This window comes from Malaclemys terrapin, chromosome 10 (assembly GCF_027887155.1).
Source record: "Malaclemys terrapin pileata isolate rMalTer1 chromosome 10, rMalTer1.hap1, whole genome shotgun sequence".
NCBI lineage: Eukaryota > Metazoa > Chordata > Testudines > Emydidae > Malaclemys > Malaclemys terrapin.
In genome coordinates this window covers 29,251,909-29,277,752 of record NC_071514.1, presented here as the reverse complement: position 1 = coordinate 29,277,752, position 25,844 = coordinate 29,251,909, and the positions used below count along the sequence as shown (strand labels likewise).

General features: G+C 40.2%; 1 protein-coding gene across 1 annotated transcript in view; it reads left to right on the top strand.

The window, feature by feature from the left end:
- The window catches only part of LRRC49 (leucine rich repeat containing 49), a 123,867-nt gene that overhangs the window by 61,329 nt on the left and 36,694 nt on the right, over positions 1–25,844 (top strand). Inside the window, exon 11 of the mRNA XM_054043082.1 lies at positions 15,102–15,185. Within this exon, the coding sequence (XP_053899057.1) occupies positions 15,102–15,185 (84 nt within the window). The remainder of the gene's footprint in view (positions 1–15,101; positions 15,186–25,844) is intronic.

Genomic DNA, 25,844 nt, shown 5'->3' with positions numbered 1-25,844 from the left:
TGAGAGGCTCTGCTCATTTGAACTCTGTTAAACTTCTGATTGTTTGAACTTTAGGGGACCATGCCCCAAGCTGAAGGAGCAGATAGATAGGAAGTGGTCCAGGGTGGCAGACTTGGGTTTTCTGGTGCTGTTTCCCACAGTACCCTGGGCTGGGATCCCATGGAGAGGGTTGGCCCTGGTTCCCCTACCCCATCCTGCTTGAGAACTCGGCCCATAGGTGGGCTGAGGCCACGACTCCTCTGGGGTAGGGACCAGGCATTTCTATCCTTCCCCCACCTTTTTTTCTGCAACTAGTGACTGGAAACCAGGTACACTAAGCCCTAATCCACCCAGCCCCCCTGAACACCCTATTACTGGATGGTCAGACAACAAGGGGGTTAGGCAGTAATTATTTAATGACAGTAGATGGTGAGATTCAAAAAGTTAAAGCTTTATAACTGTTAAAACACAAATTGTAAACATCATGTCAAAATATACAAAGTAAATATCCTTAAATCAAACTCTAATAAGTTCTCAAGCAGCATTTTTCTTACTTTGCCTATATGTAAATTTTGATGATTATCTATGAAAATGTTTTTTGTTGATTTGTGTGCCTATGGTGAAATTGACGTTTACTGACATTTACTGAAAAAAATCTACTCCTTCTAAGCCTACTTACTGTGGAGGAGTTAACCAGAAAGAAATATATGGACTGTGTACTATGTATGTAATTTGCCCTTCCAACAAAATCTGTTAAGTACAATACATATATTTTAAAAAGCTTTGCCATGCTATTATTGCTTGAAAATTTTTCCAGAATAAGGAATTGGTTCTCCTATTTTATTCAGAATGGAATTCCCTTCTGGCACTGTTACATTTTTTCATTGAGAAACCTTCCACCCATGAAGTGTTTTAGCACTGGTAGGGCAATGCTATAGAAAGACCCCAAACAAAATCTCCCTCGCAACTTTGAGAAAAACAGACTTCTCAGGAATTTCCTAATAAATTATTAGAAGAAATAATCCTGTCCCTTAATTCACATATTTTAGGAAACTTAGAGGCTAGTATCAAAAATAATGGGAGATGCACCTTTTTAATCAAATACCATTTTTACAAAGAACAGTTGTAGATCAGGAAAACTTAAAAAAAAATTGGCTTCTCTATCTTCTGAGGCGGCATGTCTTTGTTGATTCCTATATTACATCAAACCAAAATGCTATAACTTCCATTAATGAGCAGCATGTTATCTCCAAGATACAGATGATATGAACTTATTGGGTATTAGAAGTGTACTGTTTTATATCTTGCATTCAATCTCCCTATGAGTTTATAGTTCATATATGTATCCCAGGCCATTCTTCAGATTTCTATGACTTAGGTAGTGTTACCAGATTTGCCTGTTACTTTGGGGTATGCTCATTTATTTGGGTTACTCTTTGGGGGGGTGGGGGGCTGTAATGCTATCAATGTACTACTTGTGTTTTCATATGGAGCTCTACTTCTCCCTTCTGCAAGTCCCCTCCCAATGGAGCTGTCCTGCAGGACCTAGGTTCCCTAGGGCTGGGTTCCTCCAGCCCCAGAACCAGATGCACATACATACACCCACGCATACATTAATAGAGCAAGTCTGAGCGGACCAGGTTAAGCAGCACTTTCAAGCTGCCCCCCCTTATGTGTCCCAGATTCAGCACGTCCCTATCTCCACTCTCACATCACAGTTGTACTGGTAGTAACCTACTTGATGAGCAAACCCCACAGTATTTTGGGTGCTGCAGGGATTTTTAGCTTAGGTAAAAGAAGCGTTGCCGCAGAGTAAATGGGGGAAACTAAAAACCCAAAAGAGTAAAGTTCAGCAAGAGAGAGAGAAGCAACCAGCTTAACCATAAAAGTTATTTATTGAATAATAGTGATAACTACACAAGGAGGGCTAAACCAAGGAAAATAGAGAGAGAGAAAGAGGGGGTCTCACCCACTCCATGAGGCTTGAACTGGTTGGGGTTCCCAGGTGGTGGTGGTAGCTCAGGGTCCTGAGTGCTGGAGACAGGCAGAGTCCCCAGCACGATCAGTCAGGAGAAGCTGGAGTCCCAGTAGAACTGATGCAGAGTTTGGGTCTATGCATCAGAACACTTACTTGAACATAGGTAGAGGTCTTTGTAGAGAAACAACAATAGTTCAAGGGAGAACACTATATTTTTTTTTATGGGTAAACTGATGACTCAAGGGTTTTCTTTAGGCTAGACAATAGGAGCTGATCACTCTTGGCTATCGGTGGTCGTTTCTTCCAGGGAGCTCACAATGAAACTAGGCTGCTTCAGTATTTTGGATATCAATCACGGATTCATTACTAGTATTGGGCCGATAACTGCTGAGCTGGGTGTGAGCAGGTGTAGGTTCATGAACATCTGGAGCAGAGATTCCCATGATGCAGGGCTTCCCTGCTTTTCTGGTCCTAGAGTTCAGTGCGATTCTCTGTTCTTCATTCTGTATGCTAATCCATGTCCCATCTTTCATGCAGATGAAGCTAGGGGAGTTGTCTCTGCTCTCCATTCTGTATGCGAATGGAGATGTCTTAATTTTTTCACCCTTGTCAGGAGGGGTCTAGGTGTGTCTCCCAACTCCCTTCACTGCTCTCTGCAAGCCTTTTCTCTGATTGGTTTTGGTTCAAACAGAGACTGGTTGGGGGGGGAGGTGTCTTTCATGAGTCAGACAGGCTAGATACTGCGCCCTGGTTCCCCAAGAACACAGAGCTGACTGGTATCAGTAGTTGTATTTTATTTAGTTCTAATATATTAACGTATGTTCTTGAACATAAATGTATACCTATATAAGATATTTGTTACAGATATTTAAACAGAACTCTCTGTTTGGAATATTTTTATATAAGACATGCTATGGAAATATGGGTGCACAGCTGTCCTCAACTAGCTAAGCTAGTTCACAGTCTTGGAGTTATAGTTGGTTTATCCTTGGCACTGGATATTCAGGTAGTGGCATTCACTAGAAGCACCTCCTTGAATAATAATAATAATAATTAATGAAAAACATACAACAAATAAAATAAAATAACCTTAAAGTGGGAACAGAAGGTGCATCCTGGTGTGCTCTATTTATCATCCTACTCAGCGCTCATTTGTAATGTTCTCCAGCATGCCCTATCGCATGGCAATGGGTTCAGCTGCAATTAGTATCTGGAGTGCTATTATCAATGTTATGCCATATTAGCATCAGGGGCAGCTGCTAGCATGGTAGACCTACAGATATAGTCACTTTCTTGTTTTTTATATTAAAGGTTGCATACACTTTGGGTGAAGGTAACAAAAGGACACAGTAATAAAACGCAAAAATAAGAATCAACAAGGAAATACAAAGAAATCACCATGGCTGTTACGGAGTGAAAAGTACACCTGAATCCTCAAGGGTGAGAGTGATTGGACCTGCAGGGAGGGAAAGTACTGTTGCCCCTTTAAGGAAGGTTTCCCCTTCAGCTCTTTAGCCATTTGGGAGTGAGTGGGCAATAGCTCTGAGAAAGCCCAATGGTTCGTGTGCAACAGAGGATAGGGGTCAGGACACCATTGCATGCTGGAAAAGCAGCCCCCCATTCTTCCTCCCCTGGGATTGTCATGGGACTGTTTTTTGGGGGGTCTGCTGTGGGCATCGTGCTATTTGCGACTGGAAATGGGGCATCGTGCTATTTGCGACTGGAAATGAATTTTTTCTTCACTGCCAGATTGGCCAAGAGGGATGGGTTTTTCCATCTTTCCCACACCAACTGAGGGACCCGGTGGGAGTGAAAGTAAGGTTCAGATTGTTGCATCTTGGCGGATGTCCATTGCAGATACTTGTTTAATAGGGGTTTCATCCCCTGATAAACTGGAATTGGAAGTGAACTCAGGGGAAGGCATCCCCTAAATAAGCTAGGAAACACTGTTGGGGTTTCTAATATCTGGTACAAGAAGAAGACATCTCCTTTCCCCAGAGCCTTAGTACTCAGACAAGGAGAGGGTAGTGGGGTCCCACCAATATGCTGGGACCAACTTTGGAGAGGGGAAGGGCTGATGGAGCTCTCTAGCAAGAGATACGAGCTACACTGTACAAAGCATTGTCAGATATTTTTCAGATCAATGATTAAAGGTGTAGGCTGGTTAAACCACATCCCTCGAGTCTTCTCTTATCTTCCTGCATATTCAACCCAATAAAATATTGGACTATCAAGAAGAAAAGAGATCAAATCATTGAAAGAACATAGCAGTAGGAAGAATAAAAGAGAGGCAGTTTTATGATGAGGATTAAAATATTAGAAGAACAGAGAGACATCCAGGGAAGTAGGGCTAGAAGAAGAATAAAGGCAATCTTTAGGAACCACAGTAAAAGAATGAACAATGGCAAAATGATTAGTGGGTCTCACTTGCTAACTTTGATTTTTTTTCTTATGCTTTCTTAATCATAAGGAATATTTACAGAAATATAAAAAATTGCATTCCATTCCTGTAATCTGTTGTAACTTTGGAGCAAAAGTTCATTCTATTAATTTAGGATGAAATTCATCCCTGTAAGAAGGTATATGCACCTCTTAATATCAGTTCAGCTCTCAAAATAGGACTTAAGTGGTGTCATAGGACTTGTGCTGGTCCTTTCAACACACATTAATTTTACCCTTGAAGCACGGTAATGCTTGCTGTGAAACTATTCTCTCTCCCAGTTACAGAGTAGCGATGGCTCAAGTTGTTTGTTCTATTGACGTTTCTTAAAAACCTTCATTTAGCTAAGTAGATCTCATTTTAAGATACAAAGTTCCAAAGTCACATTTAGTATGCAGTGTATTTGTTATTGCAGAAATTCATCACCCTCTTAGAATATTCTGTTATTAGTTTTCAGAACTTTTAAACCCCATGTATTTCAGTGTCTGGTTTACCACAATATTTCTGCTTTCCTGTGTGATGTTATTAAATAAACATATCTAATGTATACATACAAATGAAAAATATTTTGTAAATTACATATGTATTCTAAGAAGACCAAGGTTCTTTCAACGAAACTCTGGCAAAGTAAACACTGTACTGACTTTGTACTAGAAAATTAGAGGAATTTTGAGGGTTTCCCGTGTATTTACAGTGAGTTTCTTGAGACCTGCAAAACTTGTGCAGATCTTAGATATTTCCTATTTTTAATTAGCTTAATTTCATATGTGGAATTCCAGTTATCTTATTTGCTATATTTTGTCAGGGGATTCCTTTTGTACTAGAGCAGGGGTCGGCAACGTTTGGCACGCGGCTCGCCAGGGTAAGCACCCTAGCAGGCCGGGCCAGTTTATTTACCTGCTGACGCGGCAGGTTCGGCCGATCGCAGCCCCCACTGGCTGCGGTTCGCTGTCCCAGGCCAATGGGGGTGGCGGGAAGCCACGGCCAGCACATCCCTCGGCCCGCGCTGCTTCCTGCCGCCCCCATTGGCCCGGGACAGTGAAACACGGCGAGTGGGGGCCACAATCGGCCGAACCTGCCGTGTCAGCAGGTAAATAAACTGGCCCAGCCTGCTAGGGTGCTTATTAAAAAAAACATTGCCAATCCCTGTACTAGAGCGTATGGTAATGCTACCTACTAGTCTCAAACAAAATACTTCAGAGGAAAAAAATGTTGAAACGATATCTTCTCTGTGATTTTCTACAAACCATTTCATACAGATCTGTAACTCCAAATTTCCTGACCTTCACTTTCAAAGTTTAAAACGTGTTATTAAAATTCCAGTCTTCTAAAAGTTATTTTGTGTAATATTGATGTATGGTGAAAGTCAGGAAATTCAAGGTCAGTCTTCCACAAATAGCCTTAAAGCTGTCCCTGTATCCTGCCAAAACTATGAAAAATCCACCCAAGCTAGATAGGGGATTATAAATATGTAAACTACTCTTCAAAATTTTTGAAATATTTAACAATGGAGAAGTAATACACTTGATGCATGTGTCAACTCTCCTCTGTTCTTTGTGGAGACTAGTTGAAGTCATATTTTATACAATCTGTTTTAGCAAATGAGATATTGTAAGGTCCAGAATATCCAATTTTTGGATAGTGAATGTGGTCAGAATGGTTAACTAGTTATAGGTGTATGCTGGGGGTTTCTGATCTGCCTCAAGATGGTGAGTGGTATTGTTTATTAAATTTTCTGATTTTTTTTTTTTTTAAATAGTATACTAATGAGGCATTTTGTGTTGAAGGTATATCTGCTGGCAAACTTAAACTAATCAGTTTTGGGGAAATTAGCCTCATTTTTTAAATTTTGATGAACTATCATTATTGCAATGTATTCTAAATATATTTTTCATAAATGAGTTACTGTTTCTATTTTATGTTTAGTACCTACACCCCTTGAGTTTGAAAATTCACATTCATCTCTGTAATTTCTCTTATTCCTAACCTTTCTCTGCAGACATTCAGACCAAAAGATCTTCCAGGTTCTTCTTGATTTGGGTGTAAGGAAACTTTTTACAACCTGGCATATGGGTCCAGTGAAGCTTGGGCTTCTGGATTTATTTTAAGGACCCTACTAATTTGGGCATGAGTAATTTTTTTAGTATGGCTTTACAAAAACAAAGAAATTTCTCCCTCTCCCTCCCGCCCAAGTCCAGGAGTTCATTTTTTTTAGTCTAGTCCAGTTAAACACAAGTTTCTTCTTAAAACAAACAAACCCAAACAAACTAACCAAAAACCCCCACCCCCAAATGTGCTTGAGGTAAAGACCACACATGAGAAGTTTCAGGTTTAAAGAAAATGTCATGAGAAGCTTAAAGGGATGGAAGTATCAAACTTACCATGAAAACAAATTAACAATAGTACTTAACATTTATCTTTCATCTTCCCTGTGCTTTGCAAACATTAGTGATTTACTAAGAATGACAATTTTACCTATGAGGTCTCTACCATGCATCCATATTATTATTTTTTCCTTAGTAGTTTCCTTAATTTTTTCACAAACGTGTGTTGGAGGGAATGTTCAGGATATATAACTCATAAATGGCTGAGTGGATTATAATTTTAAATCTTAATGCATCTTTTCCATCGGTGTGCTCATGCAATTCCTTGCTGCTCTCTACTACTTCCATTACATTGGGTTGCACAATGGAGGATGGAGCTGCCAAGTGAATGCAGCATTGCTGGAGTCAATATTCTCCTCAACTTCCCTCAGCCTTGGCATTAGGAATGGGGCAATGAGGAGACAGTTTTTGGGCTGGGTTTGCAGTTAAATGAGGGAGGTGGACCAAAATGGAGGAGGTAGCCTAGGATGAGGGAAGATCATTGGAGAAGTTGAGAGGAATCTGAATAAGGAAGGCAAGTAATAGTGTCTGTCTTTAAAAGACCAAAAGAACTTAAAAGAAAAGAAAACATATAAATGAAATGTCAAGTTGATTATATTTAAATACAAAATAGATAGGAAAGGCATAATTTATAAAGTTGTCTTAATCATAGTATCATTAAACTTGTCCCCATTATCATTATGTATATATTTTATGGTAGGGCTATTTTAGACTGTTTATATGAGGATATTATTATTAATATGCTGGAGGTGTAATTGGGGTAAACTTATTGTTATGAGAATCTTAATATTTGTGATTTTTAAAACTTTGTGTTTTAACTTTGTAAACATAACATTTAATTAACATTTTTCTTTGTTTTGCACTGATAGTGTGTACATAGTATTTGTGATATGTGTAGTCCTGGAGTGGCTGCAATGTACTCTATTTATTTTGCAGCAGTTCTCAATCCCCAGTCAGGGATTGCAGGCCCCTTTGTCTTAGGTGCTGTGTACACACACACAGAAACAATCCTTTTGTGGACATAATTTAAAGTATATTGTACTCTACTTCATTTTCCATCGGATACTGTGGTAATGACTTAGTAGTAGTGAAGTTTAATAGGATAAGTGTGTCATGAAGTTCCTGTTTATTTCATCTTAAAATAAGCAACTATACAGTTGCTTTGCATGCTTTCACATTACTTAAAGCTTACAATGAATTGTTATATTTGTACAGTAGTTTTAACATATCAAGATTATTTTTTGAGATTGCTTAAATTCTCTGTTAGTGTCTTAAGTTTCTGAAAAATGGAAGTGAAAAGTTAAGTCTGTTGTTTCTTACAGGAGCTTTCTATTTTAGAAGGGACCCTCCCAAAAAACTTTTCTCTGACGGTTTTGGAAGATATTTTTATATAAATGCTTCAGGGGGTTATGAAGTAAATAAAATTACCGTATATACTCGTTCATTAGCCTGTTCATTTATAAGCCGACCCCCCAAGATGGTTAGGTAAAAATAGCAAAAACTGTATGACCCTTTCATACAGGGGTTGGCAAACTCTGGCTCCTGTACCGTTAGGGTAAGCCACTAGTGGGCCTGGACGTTTTGTTTAACTGGAGCGTTCACAGGCACGGAGCCCCTCTGCTCCCAGTGTCCGCAGTTTGCCGTTCCCAGCCAATGGGAGTGGCAGGAAGTGGCCCTGCAGCTCCCATTGGCTGGGAACGGCAAACCGCGGACACTGGGAGCTGAGGGACTCCGTGCCTGCAGACGCTCCAGGTAAACAAAACAACAATGTATTAGATATTCAATTCAATGATTCCATACAGTTTGAAATCATCACATTTTGGTGTAGACCCGTTTATAAGACGACCCCCGCTCTTTGATGCATCACTTTTTTACCAAAAATATTCAGCTTATGAACGAGTATATACGGTAAGTTTAAAAAGTATACTTCTCAAATGTTTGTGTTGGAGAACCTCTTTGCTTTTCATTTCATAGCTAACATTTCTTTGTTACTTGGAAAATATGTGTTCTAAAAATACTGTGCTATGAGAATATTTGGATTTCTGTAAACAAGGAACATTTAGCCTAATATGGCTCTACTGGTTATTTAATTGTCCTGATGCGAGACAAACATTACCAAATGCCTGTATTTAGGGGCAAATATGTGGTTTCTTGAGCATTAGTAAGTAGCAATGTTATATGAAGAATATAATTAATATAGTCTAGTCAACGGTCTGCAGAAAAGATCCTTTGCTTTCTCTCTTTTTAATTCTAGTTAAATCACTGGAACAATAGGGGGCAGGAACAGTTTAACTATTAAAATGAATCTTTTGGACTATGATTCAGACATAAATTGAATACCACAGACTCATTTTATTTGTATTTTACTTACCCAAAAATTGTGTAAAATTAGTTGCCTACAAAAACTACTCTCAAATATTTCCATTTACAATGTTGAGATGTAATGAAATATGTTATAACTGCCCTCTGAGTAAGAAGAGTACTTAACATATATACAGAACTTTACATTTTTCAGAGCACTGTACGAATGTTAATCTATAGAAAACACCAAATTTGGTGCTTTATTATCTTCTATATTTTCATTATAGGAATGTGTACATTTCCTGATAGTTTTTTCTTTTAACTACTGATTCTGTATAGTTTTTAGTTTTGTTTTAGTAATGAATTTATTTGTAGAAACATTGTGAAAATATACCAGATAATCTAATATTGTGGTATTAGAATTACAGTCTGCAAAAGTGGTGGGAGAGGTGAAGAGAAAACATAGGTCTACAGCAAATTTAAGTTCTGTCCTAACTGACAGCCTTTGATTAGTCCAGTCATAAATGTTCTATATTAGAACCAATATTTACTGGGGAGTAGATTCTCAGAGGCATTTTATGTTCCAGCTTTGTGCTCTGCAGGATTTTTAGCAACACTTGCCTCTTAAGTGCCTAATCCAACCCATTAAAGTCAATGGAAACACTCCCATTGTCTTTTATGGGAGTAAGATCAGTGACCTAAAGAAAACAAGAGCTATTCACCTCCAACTTTACAACATTTTTCTTATCCCAAAACCTTGATTGTTATATCTTATTGGACTTGTTCTGAGAGGTGATTAGCACAAGTAACTCTCATTGAGAGTCGAGGAGACTTTTAACCTGTTAGGATCGTGTCTTTAGGCTGCTTGAAGGACAGGGGCCATTTCAGATTTTGGGGGGGGTGTGTGTCCAACTTTAACTGTGATTCCAGGGGCTACATTTTAGGCACCTGAAAACTTTAGTGTTTTTTTTTGCAGATAATAAGTTAGAAATTCGCTGACAAGAGCACTATATCTAATTCCCATATAAAAAAAGTAGAGCTATCAAGCAATTACAAATTAATTGTGATTAATTGCATGATTAAAAAAATTAATCATCAATCGTGCTGTTAATAGAATACCATTTATTTAAATATTTTTGGATGATTTCTACATTTTCAAATATAGTGATTTCAGTTGCAACACAGAATACGAAGTGTATGGTGCTCACTTTATATTTATTTTTATTACATATATTTACACTGTAAAAACAAAACAAATAGTTTTCAATTCACTTAATACAAGTACTGTAGTGCAATCTCTTTCTACATTTGTAAGTTCAACATTAATGATAATTTATGTACCAAAAAACCCTGCATTCAAAAATAAAACAATGTAAAACTTTAGCGGCTACAAGTCCAATCAGTCCTATTTCTTGTTCAGCCAATCGCTCAGACAAACAAGTTTGTTTACCTTTGCAGAAGATAATGCTGCCTGCTTCTTAATTACAATGTCACCTGAAAGTGAGAACAGGCGTTTGCATGGCACTGTTGTAGCCAGCGTCTCAAGATATTTACGTTTCAGATGCACTAAAGATTCATGTCCCTTCATGCTTCAACCACTATTCCAGAGGACATGCATCCATTCTGATGATGAGTTCTTCTCGATAACGATCCAAAGCTGTGTAGACCGATGCATGTTCATTTTCATCGTCTGAGTCAGATGCCACCAGCAGAAGGTTGATTTTCTTTTTTGGTGGTTCGGGTTCTGTAGTTTCCGCATCGGAGTGTTGCTCTTTTAAGACTTCTGAAAGCAAGCTCCACATGTCATCCCTTTCAGATTTTAGAAAGCACCTAAGAGTCTTAAACCTTAGGTCGAGTGCTGTAGCTATCTTTAGAAATTTCACATTGGTATCTTCTTTGCATTTTGTCAAATTTGCAATGAAAGTGTTCTTAAAACAAACAACATGTGCGGGGTCATCATCCGAGACTGCTAGAACATGAAATATATGGCAGAATGCAGGTAAAAAGAGCAGGAGATATACAGTTCTCCTCCGAGGAGTTAAGTCACAAATTTAATTAATGCATATTTTTTTAACGAGTGTCATCAGCATGGAAGCATGTCCTCTGGAACAATGGCCGAAGCATGAAGAGGCATATGAATCTTTAGTACATCTAGCACATAAATATCTTGCAATGCCAGCTACAACGGTGCCTGTTCTCACTTTCAAGTGACACTGTAATCAAGAAGTGGGCAGCATTATCTCCCGTAAATGTAAACTAACTTGTTTCTCTTAGCGATCGGCTGAACAAGAAGAAGGACTGAGTGAACTTGTACGCTCTAAAGTTTACATTGTTTTGTTTTTGAGTGCCGTTAGGTAACAAAAAAAACTACATTTGAAAGTTCTTTTTCATGATAAAGAGATTGCACTACAGTACTTGCATGAGGTGAATTGAAAAATACCATTTCGTTTGTTTGTCATTTTTAATCAAACATAATATAAAGTGAGCACTGTACACTTTGTATTCTGTGTTGTAATTGAAATTGATATATTTGAAAATGTAGAAAACATCCAAAAATATTTAAATTTCAATTGGTATTCTATTGTTTAACCGTGCGATTAATCGCAGTTAACTCACACGATTAATCGACAACCCTGAAATAAAAAACATATACAAGGGCCAATTAAAGCTAAATTTTAAGATTGTGTGTAAATTTAGAACAGAAAACCACATCTGAAAAGCGGAATTCTTTCAGCCTTCAGCAGTGTGTGTGTACCTGCGGGACTGTTTCAACTAAAGAACTGGCACTGCGAACTAATAAATTTCCCACTGAATTGAAGAGTGCCATGAGGAAGTGGATTATGGGATTTGTAGGAACAGGTTGGGAGAAATCAGCAAAATGAACATGACTTGTCAAACTTCACATTTTAGATATGTGTATTCAGGGTTGCCAGATTTCTACTGCATTAATTGCCCAAAGACACTTAAAATCTAGCCCCCCCCACCCTCCGCCCTTCAGTCTTTTTCCTCTGGTACTTTCAGGTGTGGTGTTGTAGGGAGAGTGAGGTCCAGTCATGATGTCATTTTCCCCTTTTATATCTTCTTCCAACTTGCTGGAAAGCTCTTTTGCTGTGACCTGGGTCAAACAGTTCCCATCACGTAGTGCTATCTCTGAGAGGTTTCTGTTGTACACAGTTCCTGGGGTAATCTTTGTGCTTGTGTGCATTTCCTCAATAAGACATTAACATGGTTTGGCCTTTTTTATTGTTGTACCTGAAAGGCTGCTTGTGGGTGTTCTCAACCTCACAACATGTTTTAGTAGCACATACATAGCATAACTTCACATACAATGATAGCACATGATCCAAAGAGATATTAATGTCTAGCAGATCAAGACTTCTAGAATAACTCACGAGGCATGCTTTGTGCAAAACGTATCTTAATTATGTGACAGTGATGAATATGGGGTGCCAGGGTGTCACAGACATGTGAAGGTGAGGGGCAGATCATGATGAAATCTATAGCAAGCATCTTACGACCAAAGCACAGAGCTTGAGAGCTTCCTTCCCCCCACCACTCCTTGAGCATGTTTGTTTCAGGAATGAAAAAGTGCAGCAGAAGCTACCAGTCCTGCTATTGGCTCTGCCAGATACACCTCTACATTCTGTTTGCTGAGCAAATAATAGGCCAGTGAGGGGAGGGGGGAGAGGAGCAAGCAACGTCTTTCCCAGCTTGTGATACGAAACTCGGGGGGGCTGGAACCTCCCCCTGCACCCCCAAATGGCGCCCCTGTTTGAGTAGCAATTTTTTAAAGTATCCGAGTCTGTTAAATTCTCTCGTTTTTTTCTTGGCATTGGCTAATTAGCTCCCTGACCTGTTTTATTTTTACTCACAATGTGTAGTACAGCACAGCCTGAAATAGTTGGGATAAATTCCTACTTAACCTTGAGAAATTATTCTCTTTGTTTGGCCTGGGTGCCTGGACAGAGGCCTGAGGAAAACTGGAGCCTTTCTAGAAAAATCTTATTGTTTACTGTTACTGCATACAAGATGAAGTGTTTATGCCAGAAATGTGGTCTAGATTACAAGGATTGATTAACTATTTAGTTTTTGTTTCATTTGTAAAATGTTAATAAATAATGTTCTAAACAATATTCAAATGTGTTATGAATATATAGACAGTTGTTCTGTATTTATCAGGGTGATAGCATTAGAATTACTCAATATGTGAAAGGTTTCAGAGTAGCAGCCGTGTTAGTCTGTATCCGCAAAAAGAACAGGAGTACTTGTGGCACCTTAGAGAATTTTTGCGAATACAGACTAACACGGCTGCTACTCTGAAATTAGTCTCTAAGTTGCCACAAGTACTCCTGTTCAATATGTGAAAATAGATAAACAAGAGGAAAGTTATTTATTAGTAATAATTATATAAATACAAAAACCCTAATCTCTTTATCCCTTCAATTTGGCTTATTGTATCATAGTGATAGAAATGTACTATAACAAGAATCAGCACTAAAAGAAACTTCACACAATTGCTGCAGCTTGCTAAAATTAGAGGACGCTATATATTGTTGAAAATAAATTGCTGGAAAGAACCAGGAAAGAAAATCAAAAGCCCAGAGTAATAAGTAATAAAAGTAGATCTTTCTTTTACTGTTATCATGCTTAAAGACAAAAGACTTTAAAGATCTGGGCTTTTGCCTCTTTTTTGCTTCATTATGGTGTAGGGAAAAAACCCTGAAATATTTTATAAAGGGTTTGGTTTATTTGTTTGTTGGCATTGTTTTTGTTTTGTTCTGTTTGGTTTTTCTATTTATTTTTCAGCTTTGAAAAATCAGGAAGGTCAAGTCTAATCTTCCTTGGGTTTTCTTGGGGATCCACTGGGAGTTCTCACAACATGTTTTGTGAGCTGTAACACCTTAATTGAAGGTGTAGATGCTTCCTCGCGGCGTGGAGCACAGAGACTTGCCCCACCCAGGTTTCATACCTTTATGCACGTTCCTGGGGGCGGGGGGGAATATTAGTCACTCGTGCAAAGCTGACCACCGAACACCTTTTTTACAGCAGTTTCTGACCTCCACCTTCCTCCCTCTCACCCCCACCCCCGACAAAAAAAAAAAGCAGAGCTGCCCTTCCTTGGGTAAGCCCCAGACAAACTCTGCCCCAATTTACTTGTGGTGCAGTCATTCTCACAACACATTTTGTGAGCTGTAACACCTTAATTGATGGTGTGGATGTGCTGAATTTTTACAGAGGTATGCTTTAATTAAATGCAAGTCATTGAAATAAGTGTGTGCTAATAAAATAATAAAAAAAATTCAATATATGTAAAATATTTTTAAGCTTTAGTAAGAAAAATATTTGTGTTTTTAATAAAACCACAGCAGAGTTTCAAACAGTCCAACTAAACACTGCTGCTCCTCTCAATTATTTAAGTTCTTTAAGTAAATATAAGTTAATCACTGCTCCAATTTTCCATTATCTAAATTTTGAATGTAAAAACCAAGCAGAATTTTTTTTTATTTTAAAGAAAAACCAACCAAACAACAACAACAAACTTTCAGGCTACCTTTATATATTCTAAAGAAGCAACAAAGGGAACATGTTCATTTTTTTCCTCCCTTTTCAGATCACCTTTAAACTACAAAACTCCTGTAAATTCTTGGTATAAAAATTGATTGTGTAAACACTAAAAGTGTCGGAGGGAGTATATTTTACTTATTAAAACATTTTAATGAATAACTAACACTTTTTATTTAGCACACAGAAAGCTTTTACATTTCTGTACCAAAAACGTTACAAGACACAGCATTCAGGTTCACATCCTGAATAGAGGTGTTAGCTTTGGAAATTGTCAGATAAAGATAGAAATAGGAGTGTTACCAAGCCATGTTTAGTACTGCCTGCATGTCACCCTTTGGTGAATAGACACTGAAGATATATTTGCCTTTCAAACATCAGAATTTACAAGCTTGTCAATTACATTTTCCATAGGTTACTCCTGCTTTAGTAAAGTTGATTTTTTTTCTTCATCTAGGAAGAAGAAAGGCGCATGGCATCTGTTGCAGCAAGAAAAGAAGAAGAGAAGAAGCGTGAAAGCCACAAACAGACCCTGTTAAAGGTATTTTCTGTTCTTTCTAACACTAATTGAGGTTAGATAAAATTCCATAAAATTCTTAGTTGTATTGACCATAGTAAGGTAGATTCTGATATCTTGGTACTGTAGTTTACTTATACCTACTTTTATTATTAACCTCAAGAAAAATGACACCTATGATGATAAGTCAAAACTGACAAGATATCAGTTCTTCTTCTTCTTGGATGCGGAGCTTGCCAAAGCCAATTTGTGGCAACCTCATGAGCAAAGTGCAGAGCCCTCAGACCACCATCAAATCTGGTAAGAAGGCAATCATCAGTGATGTGTAATATTGTCGGTCTTTGGCCACAGACTCTCATTGGCCCCAGGTGTGAAGACTGGCTCATGTTGATCCTGGCCCGTTTGAAATCTGTTCAGAATGGTCCATGAGCAGCATGGCAAATCAGAGCTGGGTACATGCATGGTCAGGGTCAGTTATAAGAGACTGGTTTCTGATTTCACGTGTGGACCATTCCTCATGCCACAATGATGTCACAGAGAAATCTGGGCAAGGCAAGAGGGCCCACAGCAGGTGCCTTGATGAAAAGTGTGCTCTTGAGTGGTTGAACAGGTCTGTGTATGGTGGTAGGCTAAGTTTTGCCCTGATTTTTCTCAACCATTCTAGCTGTAATATCTTCAAGACAGATTGTGGAGGAGTGATGTTGCTTAACATGGGGACCCACAGTATTGGTGTGGGTCGAATTGTCCCGGTTATAATGCTTGTGGTTGAGTGTAGTTGTGTGTCAGCCAACTTGATATGAGACAGATGGAGCCTCACCGGAGCACAATATTTTGCTACAGAGTAACAGAGGGCTAAGTTGGATGCTCACAGAGTTTGAGCATTAGTGTCCTGTGAAGTGCCAGCCAATTTGCTTAGAAGGTTGTTACTCGTCCTCAGCTCATTCACAGTTTTCCTCAGGTGTTTAACCTATGTGAGAGATCTATCTAGGGTAACTCCAAGGTAGAGTGGGTGGGATGGGTGTTTCAAGTGATGTCCATTGAGAAGAATATTGAATTCTTGGTCTGCTCTGTCATTGTAAAAAAGGAACACCCACAAAATTCTCTTGGACATGCTTGGCTGTAAATGCCACCAACTGCAGTATTCAGCCAACTCAATCAAGTCAGTGTTTAGGGCATCTTCAAGTTCTGGAAATGACCATGCTTAGACGTCTAAGCAAATGTCATCTGTGTATGTGAAGTTGCAGAACAGGGTGAAAAGCATAAGTTTGTGTATAGGTTGAAAAGCATGGGTGCCAGCACGGATCCTTGGGATAGAACATTGGTTTGACTTTTTTCCTCTTGCTAACTCTGTCTCCTATGTGCACTTGGAAACTTCTGTTGTGGAAGAGAATGTCAATGATGTTGACTACTCATGCTGGGAGTGTTCTTGACAGTTTGACTAAGAGCCTTGTGTGCCAGATGGTGCCATCTGCCGCTGTCAGTTTCAGAAATATGGGTCCCATCTTCAGGTTTTTCTGGAAACCATTTTTGATTAATGTTTTCAAAGTGAGCACTTGATCTTAGGTGCTCAAATTTTTCTGCACAGCCCAAGGGGGAACTCCAAGAGAACTTTCAGGGCTGTGGAGCAGCTGGTACATAGATGGGACAGAGCCATAGCCCGACTTCCTCCATGCCTTCTTGATTTGTCTTGCACCCCAAGGAAGGCAAGTTAAGGGAATCAGTCTTTGTACTCAGCTGAGCACAGAGACTACATTTGTATCTGACCGTTACAAAGGATATAAAGCTTCTTATCCCCACCCATCCTGCACCCCTGGAGCATCCAGGCATAATTTGTCCCATAACTTGCATATAGGGCCAAACTTTCAAAAGTAGATGCAAACTTTTGCGCACACAAGTTGGTATTTCATGTGCACACATGGAAGTTGATTTTGCATGTGTATATTGGGCATTACAAGCTTTGGAAAAATTGAGCTTCTGTTTTACCAACTCTTATAATCCACATAATTTAAGGTATACCTTAAATATAGTCAAATAATTCTCTATCTGAACACAACACATGCAAAATTTTAAGTAGAAAACCATTTTTGATGGGGTTAGACCGTGGGGAGTAGCCAAAATATTAAGGATCTCACTAGCCATGTAAGAACTCCACTAACAAACTCTCTTCCAGTAATTACCAGTGGCAAAGTGGGCACATTACCAGTAGGCCTCATAGACTAGAACCCTGCAATACTCCATAGATGAGTTCACAGGTCAAATGAGCATAGAAATGTTGTAGTGGTACTGGTGGGTACCCTTGAGATGATTACCAGCACCAGTGGAATAGTATACACTGCTTGCTCCATTCTATAGGTACACATGTTGCCATATGTTTGTCAGAGAAAAGTAGGTCAAAGAAATGCACTTTTGCAGTTACAACGGAAGGTGCTGAGGTTTGTGATAGTCTTCGTTTCTGTGGGAGTTCATTCCACAGTCTTGGGCCAGCCCCCAGGAAATCGGTCTCCTGCACACAAAAGTTTTGCCCTTACTGGCTGTGCAGAGTGAAGTCTAACACTCAACTCATTAAGATTTCTGTCTGTAATATGATGATAACTTTCAAATAAAACATCTGATCAATTCTAAAATTTCAGCAGATGTTCTAAGCATCGATGGGCACAAGTCTGCTGATTTTTTTAGAGCAAATTGGACCAGTGGAAAAGCCTGATTCGCAGACTGCCTGGTGCTGCAAGCAGAGGAATTTCTCATCTGCCTCTGCTGCTGCCGCCGACATATATCAGAGGTAGTAGCTTAACTCTCGGCATAGGGAGATTTGTCAGTATCTTGACCTCTAACATAAATCAGATAGTCTCACAGGGAGGGTTTGTAGGGGGAAGTGAGGATCCAGGGTCAGGGGAAGTGGAGTGATTTTGAGAAATGGGGACTGAAGGAAGAGGGGGCAACTGTGAGTATGGAGAGAGAGCAGCAGGGACTGGAGGGATGAGGCAGGAAAGCAGAGTCCCACAGGTCGGGGAGGTGGGAAGTTGGGACTCAGAGAGGACAGGGGTACTGTAGTAGTGGTGAAAGAAGCAGGGACATGGGGTTAGTGGGGGAAGAGGACTTGGTGATTGAACGGAGGAGAGAAGCTGGGACCCAGAGGGAGGGAAGTGTGTGACTGGGAGTGACAAAGCAATGACCCGCAAGGGGATGGGAAGATTTGGCATGGTGATGATGATGGAAGCAGGGACCCAAAGGGAGAACTGGGTAGGTGGGTGAGGAAGCAGGGACCTAGGATTAGGGGAGTGGAGGTGAGGAGGACAAAGTGGAGCCCTTCGGGGTGGAGGATGGAGATGGGGAGGGGAAAGCAGGGATTGAGGAAGATAGGGATATGTGATCGGGGAGGAATGGAATTGAGGAGGGAGAAACAGGGGTGCACAGAGGATATGTCTAAACAGCAAAGAAAAACCCATGCTGGCCCATGCCAGCTGACTCAGGCTTGCAGGGCTTGAGCTAAGGGTCTGTTTCACTGCTGTGTAGATTTCAGGACTTGGGCTTTAGCCCAAGCCCTGGGACCCTCCCACCATGCAGGGTCTGAGTCCTGAAGTCTACAAAGTAATGAAACCGCCTCGCAGCCCGAGAACCTTGAGCCCAAGACCCGTGAGCCCAAGTCAGCTGGCATAGACCAGCCGCGGGCTTTTCTTTGCTGTGTAGACATACGCACAGAGGCCCTGCCATGGGAAGAAGGAGGGAATGGGGGGTTGCACTGAGCCACTGCCTTGTGGGGAAGAATGAGGAACAGTGGTCTGGGGAGAGGGCTCTCTCTGACAGTCCCCTAGCATGTGATAGAGGGTGCCATGGAGGGGACGAACACAGAATTTTGGGAGAGGAGAAATGAGGGGAGTTTCAGGGAGTCCCTGAAATAGAGGGGAATGGGAGGCAGTACAGAGGTAGCTTGTGGGAGAGAATTGCGGAATGTAAAGTGCCCCTGCTGGGTGCAATGTGCTCAGCCTACAGAAGCTACAAAACATGCAACCCTGTGTTGTAGAAAGTTCCATTGCGCCAGTGGAGCAAAATTGACAACCATGTGCTTCACCCCAGAGCTTTAGTCAAACTTTTAGATACCCTAGAGCCAGGTCATTGAGTACATTGAAATAAGGACTGAGACCTTGAACTTGATTTGATAGTCTAAGGGAAGGCAGAGTAGGGAGCAGAGGACAGACTTGATACGTTCACAATAGCCAGTGTTGCTGAGGAGATATACTGGTGTTCTATAGCAGTTGGAATTTTCTAAGTGCTACCAGATATGTTATATTGCTGTAGTCCAGCTGAGAGTTAATGAGGGCATGAATATCTGAGGCTAGGTCATTGTTTGGATGGAGTCTCTTAGCCAACTGGAGACTGTAGAAAGCACTGCTGTGTAAGAGCTCATTATTAGTGAGGCATTCAGGAGCACTCCTAAGCTACAGACTGAATTAACCAATTGTGGGGTGTGTACCTTTAATCAAAGGAGGAGACGGTTCCACCAATATCGCCCCTGTCTCATTCGGGTTCAGCTTCAACCAGCTCTTCTTCATCCATGACCTGATCTCATCCATGAACTGGCCATCTTCGGGTAGTGGTATAGTCATAAGTGGTGAATGATAGATGGAGCTATGTGTCATCTGCATATTGCTGATGCTTGAGTCCATGTTTTCTGACTAGTTCATGTAGATGTTGGATAGGACTGGTAAGAGAATTGATCCCTGTGGGACACTCCACATGAGAGGTCTAGTAGTGGAAGTGAAATTTCCTATTACAGCTTGTTGAGTGTGATTCCCCAGGAAAGACTAAAACCATTTTAACACAGTACCCTTTATCAGGTGAGACAGCGGTATCTTATGGTTGGCCATGTTGAACACTGAAAAGGTTCTACTAGAGTTTGGGATAGTATTGTCCTGAAGAATCTTGCGAAGGGGTGACTCACCCATGACTTAGGGTACTGGCTAGGTAAGCTGTGGTTTGTCAAGGTAAGATTTCGTATCACGGATCTGGAGAATGTGGGTTCAATGTCCACCATTTAGGAGTTTAGAAGAAAAGGAGTAGCTGGAGGTGAGGTGGGTTGAGAAATATAGCATGTGTGTAAAATTGGACCTTGTTCAAACCAAGGGACACATGCAGAATTTTAACAGTACATATTGTAAACTGGAAGCAATAGGTTAAAAAATAGGAAAAAGTAAATAGATAAAGAGGCGGAGTTAATTGTTATATGGTAATCCAACAGTGTGTCTAGTATACTTCTGTTTTTCTGTATCTTACCTATTAAAACAGATTTATCTGAGTTTGGATTTGTTCAGTTCAAAAACAGGTTCCAGAAAATATCTCTCCCCCCCCCCCCCACACACACATTCTAAAAATTAATACTTGCATAGTTTATTTTATTTTTACTATAGATGACTGATATGTTTTAAATGTATCTGGTTTTGAAGTTTTAGTGTCAGTTCCTACTGACATAGAGAAGGGAAGTACACACAGACACATCCATCTGGTGGTTTGGTGGTGATAATGTGTTGGCCCACTTACTGAGCAACAGAAATTTTTGAAAGTGTGATTTATTTTTATTTCTATTTCTTAAGCTTTGAGGTATGCTTCCTTACAGTAGGAGATGCTGTTGTTTTTCTTGATGCCCTAGATCTTTCAAACCATTTTGCCAATGAAAATTCCCATTGGAGGAAAGGGGCATGTATTGTTAATGTGTAATGCCATACTCGCTCAAGCTTGAACAGGAAATTGAAGTTTTCATTCTTTTTAGTGAAGGTTCTTTCTTGTCTTCAAGGGGATAAAGAAGCATAACAGCCAACTGCTGTTCTCTTTTATTTGCTTCAAAAAGATGATTCTTATCTCTCTTCTATGTAAATTTCCATTCCATCCTTGTGTGTTTAGATTTTGTTTTCTCTGTTTCAGACTCTTGTTTTACTTTAATGGGACTTTCTTTCCCACAGATCTAACAGTGGGATTAAGTGGCTGTGAAATAATTTGCGAAGTGTAAAAATTCAGCCAATGAATGGAAATTTTGTGGAGTTGTATTCAGCAATAAAATATATTTTCCTCCACAAGCTTTCTTGAGAAAACTATAAAATTTTACCTTGCTTCCTTTTAAATGAAATGTCATGGCATACTGCCCATTTAATAAGGTAACTGTTGCTGTTTTAGAAAAGTGTCTGCCATAAAGCTTACCATGCTAATAACAACTGTTGAATTTTCATAAACATTCCCATATTCATTTCACAAGTTCTAACTCACCCTTTTGTTTTCCTGTTCATGCCTGTCTGCACGGTGGGTTTTTCTTCCTCTCCACCATTTGAAGGTGGAATCCAGTGCTTTCTAGAAAAACCTGTCCCAGAATTTTCTGCCTCCAGAGGCTTGCACAGGGTAAGACCTTCCGTTTGACAGGGTCTTATCTGAGTATTTTGTGACATAAAAATGATCAGTTGCCACCAAAACTTTAAATTTAACTGGCTTTCAAATGAATAAGGTGTTGGGTGGGATATTTTAGTTTAGTTGCACTACAAGAGATCAGCAGTTTCACAGCTGAGGGCTCACAAGAAGGCCAACCAGCACAGAAGATGACACAGAAAAGCAACAGGGACTCTCAAGATGGAAAGGATGCCTCACTGATGTGTCAGACTATGTATTCTTCTAATTCAGTACTCCTGAATGTTCTCCCCATTTCCAAAAATGCTGGAGCCACAGAAGGGTCACCCTTAACCTAGGCCTCCTTCCTTCCACATTTCTGACCCATTTTACTCTGCTGACATGAAGTTCACCATGGAGTACTCCTCCGCAGTACTGGAAGAGAGAAGTCACCCTTTCCTGCTTACTGTCAGGGCCGGCTCTGGCTTTTTTGCCGCCCCAGGCAAAAAAGCCTCCCGCCGCGCCCCCTCCTTCCCCCCCCCCCCGGGAGCGTGGCAGGGGAGGGCGTCGAGCCCGGCCGCGGGCCCGCTCTCCCCGACCGGCCGGAGCGCCGGGGGAAGGGCGGCGAGCCCAGCCGGGGCTCCGCTCTCCCCGGCGGCCAGAGCGCCGGGGGGAGGGCGGCTCCACTCTCCCCAGCGGCGAGCCCACTGTGGCTCCGCTCTCCCTGGCGGCTGGAGTGCCGTGGGGAGGGCGGCGAGCCCAGTCGCGGCCCCGCTCTCGGGCCGGAGCGCCGCGCCGCCCCCCTCCAAGTGCCGCCCCAAGCACATGCTTGGTGGGCTGGTGCCTGGAGCCGGCCCTGCTTACTGTGGAACCTCAAAGGGAGCAAACTTCACTGGGGCACTTGTGGCAACAGGCATACAAGGGAGCAACTGCCCTCAGCTTTTTTCTATTTTCTATTTCTCCACAGCCTTTCCCAGGTTCCTCTTGTGCAAGTATGCATGTTTGGGTATGTGAAAGCAGCTGTCATACTACTCATAGCTATGATTTATTCCCAGATTTTTCCCCATAATTGGCCTAAATCAAGAGTTTTCAGTGGGCATTTCCTTTCCTTCCTTACTCATATTCTCAGAGAAGCAATGGTCCAGAAACGACAACAGTCCCTCACCCTTTTAAAAAAAAACTACAGAGGCATCTTCAAAGGAGATTATATCATATTTGAAACCAAAAAATATTTATATTGGATGTAAACATGACACTAAGAAAGCAGCATTTTGCAGCAGAGGCACCCCTTTGTCATAACCTAGTTAGAAAGATTTCAGTAATTTTTTCTTTAAACAAAGGACATAGTAAGAAATAACCCTATAAAATAGTTTGTAATTTGTGAAAAAATAAGTTCCTGAGGAATATCATATCTCCCTTTACAAATGTGTGTTATTTTAAAAGACACAAGTCATAACTTTCGAAATGCTTAATAGGCAAAGATATAAAAATAAGGACATGTCAATATGCAAAACACATTTACAATAAAAGTAAAATTTAAAAATAAAATTTATCCAGCTTGGCATTTTTAATTGATTAAAAAAACAAAGATAAAAATAAGAACTTAATATATTAAATGTTCATTTACAGAGCAGTTTTACAATAAAAATGAAAGTTTAAAAAGAGAAGCTATTCAAAGATTGGCCCTTTTCACTTTATCTGAAGAAACATCTCCTCCTTTTTGCTAAAACTACTATTGTCATTGAAAGAATAATTTAAGACTTTCTAAATATTTAAAGCACAGAGGAAAATGTCACTATAGATAGCCCATATTTACGTATGTGGTTTCCTAAAAAAAATTAGTTTAAAAAGACAAAAGTCATGTGTCAACATGAAGGATTGAGTAACTGTGGTAAGGAGAGAGATGAGCATGTGGCATATTTGAAGCAGCATGTTTCCCAATAGCCCTCCTGCTTTTTTTGAAAACTTAACTTTTGCAGAGAGAGAATTTTTAATCACAGGATTAAAATTAAAAAGCCTTAAAACTTTTAAACTGGCTCTAAATGTGAAAATAAAACACACAAGCACAATACTCCCCATAGAAAATAAAATAAAATGAATTCCAAATGGCTGCCATGCCAAAATCGTACATATCCACAAATGAAACTAGAGGGCAGGACATAAATCAAAAAGAGGGTGTGGAACCTGTCAGTATATAGAATGAGTAAAGGTATAGTGCCGATTGCTACTTTAGTTTTTCAAATAGAATAAAATATCGCCATTTGCAATGCTGGTTGCCATCATAATTGCATTTGGTACTATCCTGATGAAATTATTCTTTTCAGTATTTGTTATCCAGGCTTCCACTGGTGCTTGTATTGTTGTCTTTGGAGGACATTCTGGTACTTTGCATGAATAGGCAGGCCACGTTGCATTCTTGCACGTAATTTCCCTTTGACTCACTTTTTATTCTTTGTCTGCTTTCTGTGTACGTTGTTATTGTATATACAGATTTAATTTAAAATTGCATCTGATGAACTTGTATCTTTGTTTATTTCCAATTTTAAATGAGAAATAAATTACATAGCCTCTTTGTGGCTTACTTCAACTGCTTTTTTGACTCAGTATTTAATAACTCTCTTGGCAGATTAGAGTTCCAAGTTCCTTAGTTTTAAAAACATTTTGTGAAAAATTGTAAACAAAGTAAATATTTTTGGAAACCATGAGGTACTATGAGGTCTCTGAAAGAGTTTCGTGGAAATGTTCCAATATTTTTCTTGTCAGACAGTATTATCAAGTATTATGTATGTTTCTTCATGAGGCCTTACAGTTCCAGAAAAAGGGTCTCTACCAGATTCGGTATTTAACACATGTGTTCCATAAAAAGCCTTCTAAATTAGTAAATATGATAATGGCAAAATTACTTCCCGTTGGACTAGTTATGATAAGGGGATGGTGGAGGCAATTAAATAAAAACAGGCATTTTGAATGTTAGTGCTGGTTATGTACTTAAGTATAAATAACTAGGAAAAAGGAAAAGTACACTAATTCTTTACATACTACAGAGGAATTCTGATAAAGGCTTTTTATTTTCCATATGAAAATATATTTTTCCAAATTATAGTGAGGATATTGGGCTAACATCACTAGATCCTGTTGCATACAGGCATACATTTCATTTTCCTGTATCAGTGATGCGCCTTTTACCCAGGAACGATTCCCTCTCCCAATTTGAGTGAATGACATTGCCATTTCCTTCTCTGACTTTTAATCTAGGAAGGGGATGTGTGTCTGGGTGAGCTTTAACTCACACAGGAGACTTATCAGGAATGCTGTGAGGTGCTGAATCATTATCCTTCTCTTCATGTGCTGGTCCATGTGGGTATTTCACATGTGGATGTGCATGTGAATCATGCACACAAGTCCAGAAATTCTGATAAGCAGTGTCCATTGGTCTGCACACGTGCAGATCTCCTCATGCTCCTGACCGAAGGTATAAGAGGCATTGCAGGCTGACCCGTCTCCAGTTCCTTCTTACTGCTTTGTGGCCTCGGTTCCTTTTTACTGCCATGTGGCCTGAGTCAGAATTCCTGTGTCCACAGATTTCCTCAACTACAGTAATATTTATGATGGGCCTAGTCAGGACCTTTCCAACAGTGGTCAAACCTACTCCTGAGTGAGACCTCAGTCTCATCATGTCAACACTCACCAGGCCACCATTTAAACCTTGGCTACATGCTCCATGTCCCACCTGTTCATGAAAGTTGCATTTCTAGTTGCTATCACTTTGGCCAGGAGGGTGAGCGAGTTGGGAGCACTCATGGCAGACCCTCCTTGAATCCCTTCAGCTCCATCCTGAGTTCCTCCCTAAGGTTATTTCTGAATTCCATGTCAACCAAAATATCCACTTTCCTGTTCTTTTTCTGAAACCCGACTCTTCTGTCAAAGTGAAAAGACTTCATTCTCTCAATGTCAGATGTACCCTGGCATTCTACCCGCAGAGGACCATGTTACCTGAAATTGGGTCGGCTAGTAAGCTTAGGGAGGACTAATGACCCACCCGAGTTTGGCAGAAAGCAGCACGTTTATTATACTGATAGCTAAGCTCAAAAAAGGGGTGTGTGTGTCACACTCACACTCACATACTCACGCTCCCAGGACAGGTACGGCACTGGAGATGTCAGGATCCTTCAAGGTAAGTGTCCCACAGCGCAGAAATGGATGGTGCGATGAAGGTAAGTCTTCCCAAGTCACGATGGAATGCAGTGCTGTGAACCACTGGCCAGGCGGTCTGGGTGAAGGGCCTTCACGGGAGGTACAATCTTGGGAGTGTACTCC